General features: G+C 40.3%; 1 protein-coding gene across 1 annotated transcript in view; it reads right to left on the bottom strand.

Annotated features, from left to right (window-relative positions):
• The window catches only part of spata17 (spermatogenesis associated 17), an 88,801-nt gene that overhangs the window by 64,331 nt on the left and 8,189 nt on the right, over positions 1-16,281 (bottom strand). Inside the window, exons 6-9 of the mRNA XM_042489571.1 lie at positions 10,989-11,112; positions 6,817-7,059; positions 2,594-2,742; positions 1,680-1,788 (exon numbers count right to left, since the gene is read on the bottom strand). Coding sequence (XP_042345505.1) covers positions 1,707-1,788; positions 2,594-2,742; positions 6,817-7,059; positions 10,989-11,112 — 598 coding nt within the window. The 3' untranslated portion in view covers positions 1,680-1,706. The remainder of the gene's footprint in view (positions 1-1,679; positions 1,789-2,593; positions 2,743-6,816; positions 7,060-10,988; positions 11,113-16,281) is intronic.

Below are 16,281 nucleotides of genomic sequence, written 5' to 3'. Positions count from 1 at the left end.
CTGTTTGCTATCCTGATTTCCAGCCTGTCCAGGAAATCTGCTGCAGAACCACGTGCACAATGCTGGTCAACTGGCATACTGGGATAGCAGTGTATCGCCTATTTTTAATAAGTGCATTAAAAAAAACATGTATACTCATATTTATTTTGGTGGACAATGGGTATAATTTAAATGGTTAGCTTAATAAAATCTTCATTTACCACACAAGCTCAAACACAGACCTAAAGGCTTTCCATCAATTCTGTATTTTACAAATATAGCATAGATGCACTGAACAAATCTGATTACTCCCTCAGCTCCTGTTGTCAGCAGCAAGAGACCCTTTTCACTCACCCACTCCCCATACTTATTTATCTCCACTTCCTGGGGCCGTGTTAGTTCATTCCCCTGTCGCTGCTCTCTCTGTCTTCCCTTGCTCTTCTCTCTCTCTTGTTTCACTCCTCGTTTCCGGGCAATTGGGTCTGGGTGCTGGTGGTGGGGGGTAAGAGGTTGGGGTGGAGCTGCTGGGAACTTTGTGTGAGTGTGTGCGTATGTGTGTGTGTGTGTGTGTGAGTGCTGGGAAGTGAGCTAATAAAGGACGGTGATCCATGAAAGGCCTTGAGCAAAGACACAGTCAATTACCTAATGCCTGGACCAGACCGCAGGGCCCACGCACACACATTCTCTCTCTAACACACACACACACACACACACACACACACACACACACACACACACACACACACACACACACATGCATACACCTCATTTACGTATACATGAAGAGGGGGCAGTGGAGGGCATAACTGGGAATTGTGTGTATGTGTGTGGGTGGGTGTGCATATGCGTGTGATGGAGAGCGGCGATTTATTAAATTGCTGTCACTTTTGACAAATTTGTGCGACTCAAGTTGAAAGGGTTATGCTACACAGCATCTCTGTTTTTCCTCTTTTCTTTTAGAGGAGAATAATACCTTTTAGACCAAAACCCAGGTAACCCCACTGCCATCAGTCTGCATGAACTGACCAGTGTCGTCTGACCTGGCTTTGTGTCTCACACAGGTCTAGAGCAATTTGTGCAATCACTATAAAATAATAGAGGATTACAATAGATTCCCTCTGTTTTAACCAGAAATTTCACTCTTCACCATCACAAAGACTTTTGAATCTATCTGAATTGTTTGAATTTCACAATTGAAGTAACATATAAAAAAAAATCCCACACAATCATGTTGACTACTGCAACAACTTCTCTGAATTAAGTGAAACACAATAGACCTGTTAAAGATACAGTACATATATACACAGTCTTGCCTAATTGTGTGTTTTAGACATAATGTATTTGATTCATCTGTTTTTTGCTGAACAACGTTGATCATGTGCAGCACCAGTTTAAAATAAATGAGTCACATCTAGGTTTACCACATCTTCATTAACTGTGCGACACAAGGTCTTAAGTGTGGTTTTTCCCACCTTGATGAATTCTGTGTGTGTGGAAGCCAGGCAGAAAAGGATGCATTTATCAGCTATGCATCTCTGCACACATGATGACAAGGTGGGTGTGTGGTCTCCAAAGACAACTTAACTCAGTATATCTGCTTCATGGTAGGTATACTGATACTGTAATGATAGTAATGATAGTAAATATAATAATTATACTTTACTATACTACTGTGTTTGTGTTTATTGTTTTCAGCCTACCTCCTCTCGCGGTCAGCGTGCCATCTACTATCTGATGCTCTTGGTGAAGGCTGGCTGTGTAAAGGAATTGCTGCTGTGGCTCAGATGGGGAAGCATTCTTGCTGTTTCTCTGGTTGGCAAATGGCAAAAACAGCAACCATATCATATATCAAAAAGGTTGCAGTTCAGCTCTGTTTAGTCTTAAGTGAATATAAAACAGTGCTTAGATTAAGCATAAATCCATAATGCAGAAAATTAAGCTAATACAAAAACAACACAAAATACACTGACAGGAGACAGTGGAAAATTCAGATATCCAAGTTCCTTTAAAATATGTCTACTTTTTGATTGCAGTGGGAAAAAAGACTGAAGAAGTTGAAGTTGTAAGAAAACTAGGTGGTCTTATATTCTACTGTACCAGGAAAATTATTGTGTGAGACAGATCAAACAGAGGGTTAATAACAGTACTTCACACACACAACTGAGTAGATAAGCCTGAGAGTGGTAATGAGGTTGTAGCCAAGTGTTTCAGCACAGATGAAAACACTCATATAAATACATGCTTCCTTATTAAAACTAATACAAGCCTTGAAATAAAGTAGGGAGAAACTGTTTATAATGTACCCGGTCTAAAGCAGTCTTAAAATAATCTCCTGGTATACAACTATTGGTTTTCACAATAAAGATGTGTGCAGTTGCTACTTAATGAATAATGAATTTATTGCATGCCTGTGTCTGTTTTTAGTGCATACAAAATGCATGTGTCCTCTCATGTATGCCTTGGTGTGTATTAAAGAAATTAAAGAAAAAAAATGGCATTCTTCTGGGAAAGTTTTTACTAAACACTCTTGGTTAATGTTTTTGTGTGTGGCAGTGTATGAGAATGCTTTTGTAGTCTAATTGTGTGTGTGGGTGTGTATGTGCAGCATTCTCACAATGTGCCAGTAGGGAGTCTTATGGACTCGTGTTGTTGAAGCTGATTCTGGGCCTCCTCCAGGTGTGTGTAAGAGGTCTGCAGACGTAACGTCAGGTCAGGACAATGCACATGCTGCTCCCACACTTCCCCTGGCTCCCTGAACAGACCCTGGAATAATCACAACCACCAACACACACACAGAGACACACAAGAATCAGATAATGATCACTGTATCTTTCCGTTTCAGACCCCCGCCTCTTTCTTTCTGTGATCCCTCTCCCACAGGTAGTGATGGCTTACAGCTAAAACCAGAGGCCAATCCTCTTCATCTCTCCTCCTGTGACACAGAGACCAAGAGAGAAGCAGAGAGGGAGGGGGAAAAGTGAAGAAAATTATATCAGGTGAGAGAAAGTGGAGGAGACCAAGTATTCCAGAGTAACAGTGTGAGACACAGAGTGAGTAAGATGTCAAAAAGAGAGGAAAACATACACACTCAGCTGCATATCTACCAGTCCTTTCATTTATTGTGTTATTAGGATTTGTTTATACATGCCCAGGCAAAATCACCACAGCTTTGATGCCTTGGAAAAACAACCTACTAAAATAAAAGTTTAGACGTTCACATGCAGTATCTTGACTGGAGAAGACAGGGATCGAACTGCCGCTCTTCGTTTGCAAAGTACTGAGCATATAATAATAATAATAATAACAATAGTGTGTATATTTAATCTGATGTTTATTATAATAATACACTTTATTTATAAGCGCCTTTCTCAGCACTCAAGGACACTTTACAAAGATAAAACAATTACAATAAAACAACAGATAAAAGCTACACACAGTAAAAAATGGAACAATGCGATTACAGTTTTGAGTTTGGATTTGAAGAGAGGAAGAGAGTCAATGTTTTGGATGTCCAGTGGGAGAGCGTTCCAGAGTGAAAGCTCTGCTCCCCATGGTGCTGAGGCGGGCGGGGGTCACAGTGAGGTGGATGGAGGAGGAGGATCTAAGGAAGAGGAAGGAGATGGCGACGTGGAAGAGATCTGACAGGTAAGGAGGGGCGAGGTTGTGGTTGAGTGGATAAGTGAGACCTGGATTGTACTGTACAAGTTGATTGAGAGTTTGTGAAGCAATCTTTTGCTGTTGTTAAACAGAGTCCCTGGATTTCAAGTCATGAAAAATGTTTGCCTTTTTTGGATTCTCTGCTCAAGGAGGAGGCATACAGGAAAACAAAGCTTGCTTCACAAATTCAAAGTTACACATGGTAACTAATTAATATAAAAATTGTCATTTTGCAGTTAAAGTATTCCTTTAACTGCTTTTGGCAAGATTTAAGTATTATATAACGAAGGCATACGCTATATCGCAGATTAAATTCATTGTTGTTTTTGGTCTTTTATTTTCTTTTAGAGGAATGGTATCATTATCTTTAATTCCCTCCTAAACTTCTTGGAATATATGCCCTGTTTTCTCTCTAACGACTTCCACACAGATTTTTGGGACCAAATCTTAAATAAGTCGGTTAAACTTTTAACAGCTGTCTGTCAATTTTATTCCTTGTGCCTCCTCTTGACATTGTGGCTCCTACCCTGCAGTAATGGCTTTTTGATGTCTACTGACATATCAATGTTGCAAAGTCAGAGAAATGTTGTTTTTAGAAACAAATTTCCGTGCCATTCCCTGTCAAACCTCACATCCCCCCTTACACTGCCTTGAGACTTCATCATGATCATCACACTCTCACACTGAAGGCACTGAATACACTTGAAACAAATTTTCAGCAGCATGGTTACTGTCTTAACAAGTGATTTTAAAGTGACCCCACCGAAAATAAATCTAAAAAGGCTGTAGTGTAGTGTATATACACTCTTTTGTGAGAGTGACTTGTAAACTTTGTGTAGTGCAGATTAACTTAAATGTTGTTGCTTTGTTTGAGGTGACCTTCAGTTGTTGTTTGGTGTTAAAAAAGGAGGGAGGATGACGGGGGAGAGATAGAGGGAGGGACGGGGACCCTGTCCTTGCTCCTATCACCACGGGATCGGTGGCCTGGCCTGACCACTTCCACAGCCAGCACCTCAACCTTATCCATCACCACTAGATAGTTATCACACCAGGGAGGGAGGGGGTGGGGGTGTAGGGGGGAGTGCAAAAGAAAGAAAGGGGTACTTCCTGCACTAATCACAAACACATACACTCAAAACAGAGAAACAGAGAGGTGGGCAGAGACAGAGAGAAAGACAGACGTACATAAATATTCTGCCGTACATATAATGTGTTCTATTCATGTCAGAACCAAGAGACTTTCCTGACACCATTAATGAACTACAGCCTGTGTAAGTGTGTGTGTGTGTGTGTGCGCGCACACGTGTGTGCATGTGTGTTAAGTGCAGCTAATAAAATGAGACAGATCCACGCCTCATTTCTGCTCACTTATGTTTTACATTACTAGAAACTAATAATAGGAAAAGTGCTTTCCCATAAAAAGCTACAGAGCGTAAATAACACAAATGGTGAAATGGCTCCTCATCAGATAATCAACATACACACTCAAATGCATGCACACTAGTGTTGTCAATACCAATTTTAATACCACGGGGTAAAATTGTCATTGAGGGTATAGAGTTAAATTTTTTTACCGAAAGATAAACACACCAAAGCTATAACATGATAATGATGACAGCTCTTTTCTTGGTTAGTAGCAGAGAACAGCAGAATGACTGTAATGAACTTTAACAATACTGAGAAAGTGCAGGTGGTACCTGTATGTCAACTGCAGAAAATAAGCATTAAAACCATTTAAAATTGTAATTAAATAAATTCTAAAGAAAGAAGAGTCCAGTTGGATGCCAAGAAAATTTTTAGTTTTTGGTTTGTTATTTTGCTTTTCTCTCATTTCATTACCCCGTTTCTAATTTTGGAGTTTTTTTTTCAGGTTCATGCGCAGATGAAACTCTTCATGAGTTCTTTTTTTCCTCAGCACCACTATGTGGAGTTGGAGTCGCAGATTGGATAACTCATCAATCGATACAATGGCAGATGATCAGATCAGAGTGATTGATAAGAGGAGCAGCTGCTGTCGAGGCAATGAAAGCAAACTTTTAGTCCCAGCAAAATAGACTCATAAGTCTCAGTTTCACTGCACTTGATGTTCTGTTGCTCTATCTGTGTCTAGAGTACACTCTGCACTGTGAAAGTGGGGTGCAATTAATAACCAAAAGGCATATATATATTCCCAAAAGCACTCCCAATTAACAGTCCAGCCCCAAAAACAGAAAAACAATATGTGGTGGACCATGTGGTAATCAGGCCACCACAAATAAATGAATGTTTGGGAAACCCTGTTAAATTAAATTTAAAAGTAAATCCAGATGAAAAGCCACACAAATCAAGGTGGGACTTTTCCAAATTGTCTATAATGAGGTCCTAAAATATCTGTCCTACTACTTTAACCACTTCAGAGATTTTAGATTCTGCTTGGATTCAAAAGTTCCATGTGGCAAAAAATACTTTTAATACAAGGCTGCAATTGAATGGAATGAACTTCCAGTATCTCTGAAACTCACCTAAGCAGAGAGACATGCAGTCATTGCAAGCAAATGGGCTTTTGGAACAGGGACCTTGCACAAATAAATTCAATGTTGTCTTTATGTTATGTCTCCTACTCCTTTATGTGGTTAAAGGGATATTAAATAGTATATCCTTATTTTGTGATTGTCAAATAAATCTATATCTAACTGTTTGGACAAGCTACACTGAATAGAAAAGCAACACAAATGAGTGCATGGGACCCCCTTTCAATATGCCGTATATACACATACACACACACACACACACACACACACACACACACTGTGATAGTAATAACACATAGCCACACAGTCCCACATGTAGTACTCACTGAAAAACAGACACTAAATGATTCTGTGCAGCAGTAGCCCCCAAGAGAGCGGTCCGCCATGTTTTAATGATGTCATTCTTTTTTAAAAGGAGTTTTAAAGGATCTCTGCTTTCATCAAGAGACATATTCAATGGGACAAGAAGGGGATGTTGGGGGTCTTAAATAATTAGTATGACACTTTGTAAAACTATTACTCTCTTTCAACTCTTGTGCATGCTCTTTTTTTTCTTTCTCATTCCCCCCCTTACAATTTGTGTCTCTTTTATATTCTCTTTTATACCGCACTTTGTTTCTCTGCCTCCACCTGGTCATGTCTGTCATGATCCTAGCTTTTACCATCTCACCTGCTGTTTCTTGCTGGCAATGGGGGGCAGTATGGGCCTGAAGGAGCAGCAGGTTCCGCTGGTTTTGACCCACGGGGATCCAAGAGTCCCAGGGAAACTGGGGGCTGCTGGGCCAGGCATGCCCAAGAGAGAAGTTCTGCCTCTGGGGGCCATCCTAGTGGGGGCCTGGTACTTGACCTGCCTCAGCAGTAGCTCCATCTCATGGGGGGCTTGCCTGAATGGAGAGTTAAAGACCCCTGGGCACTGAAGAAAGAGAGAGAAAGAGAGAGAGAGAGAGAGAGAGAGAAAGAGAGAGAGAGGTTAACCATATATCATAGAGAAAGATTAGGAGAGACACAGAGTATCAGTATGAGCAATGTGTTATGGTTTGATGCATACATTTAGCTGCTGAGCATGCACCAGATGTATTTCTGACTAGCTATGGAGATATCGCTTTACTCAGCGCTCTTAGTTTCTTTTCAAATAACAATGAAGTGCAACTGAAAATACAATGGAAAAGATAAAGCTGGTTGTTGAGATGACAAGCAACACAGGTCCCTACCCCAAATCAAACCAAGGACTTTGCAGTTGGATTATACTTCATGGATTATACTTCATGGGTTTTGAGGCACCAGGATGTTCTCCTGAGTGTTTTACTCCCCAAACACTATTATGTAATAAAATCCATTTGAAGTTTGGGAAAATTAAAAAGTAGTTTTGTTTATCAGGGGGACCATCAAATAATAGAACAGCCACCTCCTGGGAAAGCTTAAAATGAAACCAACAACTGTTAGTCATTTAAACTATTACAGGCAATATTCTGAGATAATTTGAAACATCAGTTTTGTTAATAACTTTTTCATATAGTTTTCCATTTAAGTTCTGCCTTTCATTGCCCTTCATATCATCCATATTAACCTAAACTTTGGGGAAATTCATCATTTTGTGTCCCTGCTGACAACAGTTGTTGATCTTCACTGCCTCAAATACATACACCATGGCTCTTCGCCAACAAAATGTTGCCAGGTTAAACATTTGGCTGGAGCAGTTCAGTGCGTGCACTTTACACCAATAGATAGACAGATATCAATAAATTACCACAGAAACAACCTAGATGTATCTGTGTCAAATGTGCCATTACTTAACAACACACACACAAATACACGCATACAAAACGTTGCCTCCCCTGTTCTGAAGTGGGGTAGAGATTTGCCACAGACGGCCTCAGTAATAATTATTCAAATCACAGTGATCCTTTTGCCTGTGTGTTAATTACCAGACCAAAGCTTTGAGTTGGAGGACTCTGTATCTACTCTATATGCTAATAACACCGCTTGCTATTTAGGCCACTCTAAAAGACTGGGACAACGGAGAGAGAGGAGAGAGAAAGGGCATAAGTGGGGAATTGCTACAACTATATCGACCCAAACCTCACTCTTTTCAAAATAACATATTAACAGGCTGCTTAATTAGTAAATGTTTCATTATTACACCCTGAGTACTTTTGATTGTTAATGTCAAGTTTGTCAGAATGAGTAGACAAAATTTAATTCAACTCCATTGACCCTAATTTCTTCAACTGTGGGTTGTAGACACAACTGGATTATAGCATTTTTTTTTAAACTGATGGGTCCTTGTCTTGGTGCAGTTTTTATGCATTTATTTTCATTGGGTCAAATAGGAATACCCCCCAAAAAACTATAGCATTTTTATGACCATAGTTAGAGACACATACATTCAAATTCAATTTCAATGCAATTAAGCCAGATTCACATCTAGTTGAGATTAATTTCTTTCCAATAATGTCATCAACAGCTATTGCAGAATATATTAAGTCTTTCCCTTTCAGGTTTTAAAGTAGAAGGATCTTAAAGAAGTACTCAGGTTATGTAATCATGTATGCAGCAAGACCATTGCTGTTTAACTTCTGCAGTCACAGCATCATTGTGCACATGTAAATATGACTAATACAGCACAACCTTTAAAATCAAAAAATAAAGTTTAAAAAATAGTGGCAACAGACATTTTTACTATGTAATCAAAAACAGCACGGAACATTTTACTATAATTAATTGTATTTGCCTTCTTGACTTCTAAAAAAAACTTCTAATTCAATGTTTACTCAAGCACATATTTGGCTTTGAAAATGACAGTCTGTACATCATGGAAAGAATTTTTTGGGTGCTGTATATTTGAGCTTTGCCATTCTGTGCCACCAGAGAGTCATTACTAAAACTTGCACCAACTCTTCGTACTGATACTATATTCCTCCTACAAATGTATTACTGCATTACAACAGCTGGACTGCACTTTGCTTTCACACTCTCCCTTAGGAATTTCTAAAAAAGGTCCTGATCTATTAAAAATATCACAAAAAACTGGCAAACAAGAAAACATATGACTGTAATTAAGCATATCAAAGTGTACTAACCTAATACAATGCACCCTTTCTGTGTATTTAATGCCATTTTTCTAGTGTTCAGTATTAGTCTGTAAAATGCATTAGGGATGAGTGTAAACACCTTACTCAAACAGGTATGGACAGAAGGGGACACACAAACACATACACAAACGTAGTTCTCACTATTCCTAAAGACACACGCACATACACATACACACACAAACACACACACATGCGCACACACAAGCCCAAAAGTACCAACCTAGCTACGGGAAGAGCAATGATGTTGACCCCAGGAACACACCATCTCTGTCTCTGTCATGGGGACTTGGGGCCTTTTGGTAAGTTGTGTGTGTGAGTATGTGTGTGTGTATAAGTGTGTGTGGGCCGGGGTCCGAGAAGTGAGGAAGGATGAACTGTGTGGGAGAGCCATCTATTCACTGCTGACAAGGTCAGAGCTTCGAAGGGAAAGAGTCCCCTGCCATATGCAGAGAAAGCGAGAGAGAGATAGAGAGAAAGAGATGGACGGAGGGCGGGGAAGAGCATGCAAACTTTTCTTCTTGCTTTCTTTCTTTATTGCTTATTCATAAAATACACATTCTAGTAGTGATGAAAAACAATGAACTGTATACAGTACAGTCACTCCAAAGCATTTTGAGAGTCAAACACGATCTGACAAAATTCAAACTCTACTGCACTCCAGCTTACACCAACTTCGTAATAAAATGTTAGGAAGTTGTGATGTGCATGTTAGCATCTTAGGTGAACATGGGATACCTGCAGGAAGTAGGTAGTGAGCCAGATGATGACGATGCTGGTTGCACAGGCATGAAGATGAGAGAGAGAGCAACAGAGAGAGCGGCAGAGAGAGAAAGAGAGAGAGTGAGAGGAGTAGTAGTGGTGCTGAATCAACAGTGACCAGTGTGCTTTATCTTCATTATGATCCCAGTGGGGAGCCACAGAGATGCGTGAATGCCCCACACACACACACACACACACACACACACACACGCACACGGACGCACTCACATACTCCACTCAGCACTTCAGAAGAGCCATGAGGACACTACTTACTCATACACGCATACACACACTTTAACTCTACACAACCCGCCTATGTTTAAGTAAGAAGGAAACAAAGAAGACTTGTTCTTTTTTCTCTTTGCAACCTGGTTTTGGAGGAGCTCCCTTTCTGTGACTCGTGACCTAATCATTATGTAAGTCCCTGCATCTTCAGCTTTTTATGTGCCAAGGGGTAACCTCCACATCCAAAAAGTGAAGCTAATGCAAGTGGGTGACAACTCCACTGGTTGCAAAAAGAAGTGCGATTGTGTACAAGTCTTGAGTCCGGAAAGGTTTGTTTAGTCTCCATTGAAATGTTTCTTTTCTTATCGACAAACTTGTAAGTTAAGGTGTTTTTTACCATGACATGTTTTGATTGCTGTCTTTCTCAGAAAAGTCACGTGATGTTGTTCTGATGTGTCCTGTCAGCTGTTTAATACAGGTCCTGTCTGGTTTGAGAGGACAACCACGCCCCCTGTTGTCCGACAGTCTCTTGAGGACAGTATCCCAGGTGTGAGACAACATGTATGCCCCCTAATCCGGGTTTACTGTCCTTTGGGCCTTTTCCAGGATCTCAATGGCCTCTGTGATCCAACAGATGCTATGATACTGCTTTCTGATTGAACATTTATGCAGCTGTGGTTAAGAAGAAATCACAATTTGATATCGACCTCTGGTCAGATTGGGTCTTACTGCAGTCATTTATGTGTTTGCGATGCTGTTGACCAACCTGCTTCGTACTCAGGAGGTGGTGTAGCCGATGAGCTTGGTAGACCTTGGCTGTCTGGTCTTTCACCATCTCAATACAATCTCGCTCTCTCTTCTGGAGTTCTTCCAGTTCATCCAGCTCCATCCTACAGGGTATACACATCATTGACAGATATTTTTTTACAATCAAACACTAAACGTCAATACAAACATTTCATTAATCTGCATGGTGAGTTTTTGACAGGGATCACAGACAAATATATGAGAATACACAGTATACACAATAAATAAAAATATAATTTTAAGCCTTCATTAACAGTCAAAACAATCTAAAAAACACACTAGCTTATGTACACTATGTTTACTGAGTGACAATGATTGACTGAACTCCTAAATTTTATTTAATTTAACTCTGCATGACTTGCTATAAGAGTCATATGATACTAAAGTTTTGATGACACCTTTTTCAGGCTAAATGAAACTGTTTCATTACATGTTGTTATCTGGAGATTCAGCTGACCTTATATTTTAACACTATAATGTGCACAATGTAAATTTCATGCAAACATATTTGTGCATGAATTTGTGCCCTCTGTAAGCCGAAAATTCCCTGAAATGTCCTTCAGATGGATAAAAAAAACTGCCTAATGATAAAAGAGACTGGAACAGACAATGAAATACAGAGGAGCTGTGGGGGAAAACAGGAAAATGAGACTGCATGGAAGGAAAAAAGCAAAGTGAGAGCACAAGAGGATATAAGTGGGAGGATGATGGATATATTTCATCACTGCAGCCAGGACAGGTCTGTCTGTGACATCTGTTAAGCAAAGCTGGTTAAATGGGATGCATTAAAAGCCCATACACAGCAATTTCATTCCGCAATCACACAGCCTTATTGTTACAAGGGGGTAATAACTTAAAAAGGAAATTGGAAACAATTACTAAAACACACACATGCCATGGTAATGTGAAAATACACACACAAATACACAGCTAAGAGTAAAGCCAATCTAGTTCCACAAGAGAAATACCAATAAGAGTTTAGCCATAGCTCATCAACAATCTTTCGTCTCTTTTTTTGTCCCTCCTTTTTTCTCTCCTTTGTCTCTACTGTTTTTTTCTCTGCCCAACTTCTGTTTTCAATTACAAGCCTCCACAGAGGAATCAGAATATTCATAGTGTGCCTGTAATGTGAGGTTAACACATTCTGCGGCTACTGACATTTAAAAAGAAATCACAACACCATTCCTGTTGCCTTTGCATTTTCATTCCTTCCTCACCACCAGATTAAATTACAAAATAAATGAAATATGCAGAGCGCTTTGTGTGTGTGTGTGTGTGTGTGTGTGTGTGTGCATGTTTGCGTATGTGTGGTGAGAGTGAGAGAAAGTATATATGTGTCTGTGTGTGTGTGTTTACACAATATTAAACACAGTAATTTAAGAACATAAGTATAGATGTGTGGCTGTATGTACATGTTTTTTGTGTGTGCGTGTGTGTGTGTGTGTGTGTGTGTGTGTGTGTGTGTGGATATAGAGGTTACATGGCCTCTATTTGTCCACTGGGCCAACAGGGATATTACTTATTAATGTTAAATATAAAGTTTTGGATTACGGTGGGACAGTCTGGTTCACAAACCAACTGGTGCATGTGTATGTTAACAGTATATGTGTATTTATTTCTGCTGCATTAATACCGCCTTAAAAACTGATTCATGATGTTTCGGGGTCAGGACTTGTTCTCATATATATCTGTGTGTGTCTGATTGAGTTTAGTGTGACTGTATCAGTGTGTGTGGTGTGGGTATCAGCAACATGTATGTGAGTATCAATGTTCATACTTTGTGTTCACATACTTTTGCTTGTGTGTGTGTGTGTGTGTGTGTGTGTGTGTGTGTGTGTGTCCACATGTCTGTGTCCTTATGTGTGTGTCTGTGTGTGTGTCAGGCTGAATGGGTGACCTTTGCTTCCCTGCCCCCAGCCCCAGTGTTATTAATTGCTGTGTAGTGGACAAAAGCCAAACAGATTTGTAACGGCTGAAGGCACCTCGATCTGTGTCGACCCAACCAGCCGCCACAACATACAACCCTCATTAGCCCTGTTCGGCACGCAGCACGTGCCCTTAGTGTGCATGTGTGTGTGTGTGTGAGAGAGAGAGAGAGAGAGAGAGAGAGAGTATGTGTGTACATCTGACTGAAGAAAGCAAGAAACAGTGTGGCCAACCTTGGGCTTGGAATACTGCTGTATCTTTTTTTTTATAAACAACCACTTGATTACCTTAGACAATGTACTATCACTTCTGTAAAAGAATATTATACATGAAGAAAAATACAAAATCTTGTGCATATTGGCATTTTTTGAAGTACATACTGTATGTACGTAACACTTAAGGGTAGAACTTTTTCATTTAAGATTTTACTTACCATTAATTATAAAACAAGATTGCAGTCAATAAACTGATTGCTTACATTGGTTAAAATTCTGATGAAGTCATGATTGTATATCTCTTGAGTGAGAAGGTAGGAAATATCATCATTGTAAACATTATTTCAAAAACACTTTTACATCTTTGAAAGCAGGAAGGGTTGCTGATTTAGTTGGCCATCCTTAACACTGACCGCACATTAGGAAAAAGTCTCTTCATGGCCAATATGAATAGGAGGTGTGATTATAGCAAGCAAAACATGTTTTAATGTACATAAGGACACCTGATTATGTTTTAGGATAAACTTGAAAAGTAAAACTATCATTTAATGCGTTTTGGCTACTGGAAAAGTTATTTAGAGTTGCTCACATTTGACTAAAAAGTCACTTAATTGTAAGACAAGAGTTTTATTATGAATGTGCTCTAATTGTATCATCTCGTCAGAACTTTATACATTTATATGTTATTTAAACAGTTTCATTTTGCTATAAAATTGTCGTTTGATATCTAGATAAGTATTGCACATATTCTGTCCATTATGGAATCTTTTGGATTGTTGCATATACTCCAATATAATGATTACTGAATTGTTATAATGTGTTTGGCATTCTTTATAATGAAGTATGAGCACTCTGACTGCAAATTACTTTCGATGGCTGCTGAACTGTTGGACAAGCTAATCAAGAATACTTCAACTACTCTCAAATAACTGAAAGTCTAACTGACATTTTCACCCCGGACTGTTAACTTATTTAAATGGCTAATATAATACAGCTAAATTCCTCAATTCACCCTCAATTATTTACTACCTGGTTCACAACGGGGTGTCAAGGGGTGATGGGAAATCAGAGAGTGAGGCATTGTGGGACAGTAGGCCACACCTGCGGTCTTCCAGGCCAGCACCAGAGCAGCTAATTGGCCAGGTTCTAAATATTTAATGGAGGCATGACCTGATTGGCTGTTTTAATTGCTCCAATTAAATGATTCAATAGCTGGCAAGGAGAGGGTAGTCAGCCAGTCAATTTCGACAGTGACCGGCTCAATGTATCGAACCTTCAACACCCTCATAACACGGTGTTTCCATTTAAGTGACCGACTGATTGATTAACTAATTCACTAAAGTAGTAAAACTGATGTCACTAAAAGACAGGGAAGCAAACAATGATTTCAGCGTTGAAATGATTTCCAATCAATATTACTAATATTCAAAAGGGAAAAAAAGTCAATTTCAAACATTTTACTTATTTTTCTCCATTGTTCTACTCTCAAAAGTAATTCCCTAAAGAGGCAGCGAGAGCACAGCACCCAGATTATACTTCAACACACACACACACACACACACACACACACACACACACACACACACACACACACACACACACACTGCTGCTCAGCCTAGCAACACCAAGTCCATAAATTCTCCCTTGTTCTCTTTAGGATAACTTAGCAAAAGAAAGACTGACGCATAGAAGCAGAGAATGATCGCAGGGCAGGCGTGCAGGCAGGCCCGCACTCTCTCTCCACCATAGCAGCTCTCCTTTCATGAATGTCCTTGAGAGGGACACGAGAGAGGGAGGAATGAAGACGCTGGAGTAAAGAGAGACAGGAAAAAAGTAGAGAGCAGAAGAGAGACAGCATAGCCACACACACACACACACACACACACACACACACACACACACACACACACACACACACACACACACACTGCTGCTCAGCCTAGCAACACCAAGTCCATAAATTCTCCCTTGTTCTCTTTAGGATAACTTAAAAGATTTTGCCATGCCGTTGCAACATCGCAGGGAGAATTATTTATCTGATTATGGCAGTAATAATTACCCAGCTGTTTATTGCAGATAGAGGAATAATTCATGCAGTCAACAGGCCGTGTTGGTGGCGGCAGCGATGACACCAGCACATTTAGTAAATATGCAAAGCGGGCCTGCTCCGCTTTCCTAATTGCCCCCATCGTCCCACTGCATGCCCTTATTAAAGCCCAGGAACTTTAAGTGTCTCCCTGACAAAGTGATAAATTGTTGGGGTATCAAGGAAAACTGTGGCAGAGTGGGGACTGTGCCGGGGTCCTGACTTCATTAGGCTATGCAGAAGGAGAGGAAGGATGAATGAGGATGGACACTGAAGCACAGTGAACCGGTGGCAGAGAGAGGGAGAGAAATATATAGAGCAAAATAGATTGAGAAAGAGGAGAAAGAGAGAGGCAGAGATTAAGGGAGGGAGGCCGAGTGAGGGCACCGGATAGAAGAGGGTAGCATAAGTAGCATGTATTAGCTGGATGCTGTACCTAATGAAATGACACAGATGGTTTTGTGCGGGGGAGATCTGTCTTGAGAAAGAGGGACTAAAACAGAGAGTCGGAAAGAAGAGAGAGAGAGAGGTTCGGCAGTCTATGTATTACTCCTATATCATTACCATGCACAGCCGATCAGCCTGCGCTAAATGGGGACCATTAGTCCAACTTTGAATAATTTATGCCGTGGGCTGGACAGACAGACAGACTTAAAAGAGGGAGGGAGCATGCTGGTGGATTAAAAAGTGGACCTTTGCAGGGTGAGTGATCAGGTGGCGTGCGATCCGAGGGCTCAGCAGCTAACACAGAAAGGATATTTTAAATAAATGCCGGCGCGGCGTTAATTGATCGTGACCCCGGCAGCACTAAATAAACATGTGATTAACTGGAGAGAAAGTGACCTCAACACCCCCAACCACTGTGGAGGAGGGGCTGTGTGTGTGTGTGTGTGTGTGTGTGTGTGTGTGTGTGTGTGTGTGTGTGAGAGACTGGGGACGTCACAGAGTTGATAATGAAAAAGGGAGACGAAACCATTAGGGAAATGACATCACATCTTGTGCTCCTTGAATTTTTCTTTATTTCT

This window comes from Plectropomus leopardus, chromosome 1, assembly GCF_008729295.1.
Source record: "Plectropomus leopardus isolate mb chromosome 1, YSFRI_Pleo_2.0, whole genome shotgun sequence".
Classification (NCBI taxonomy): Eukaryota; Metazoa; Chordata; class Actinopteri; order Perciformes; family Serranidae; genus Plectropomus; species Plectropomus leopardus.
Note: the sequence above shows the minus strand (reverse complement) of the source record. Positions and strands in the feature narration are given on the sequence as shown.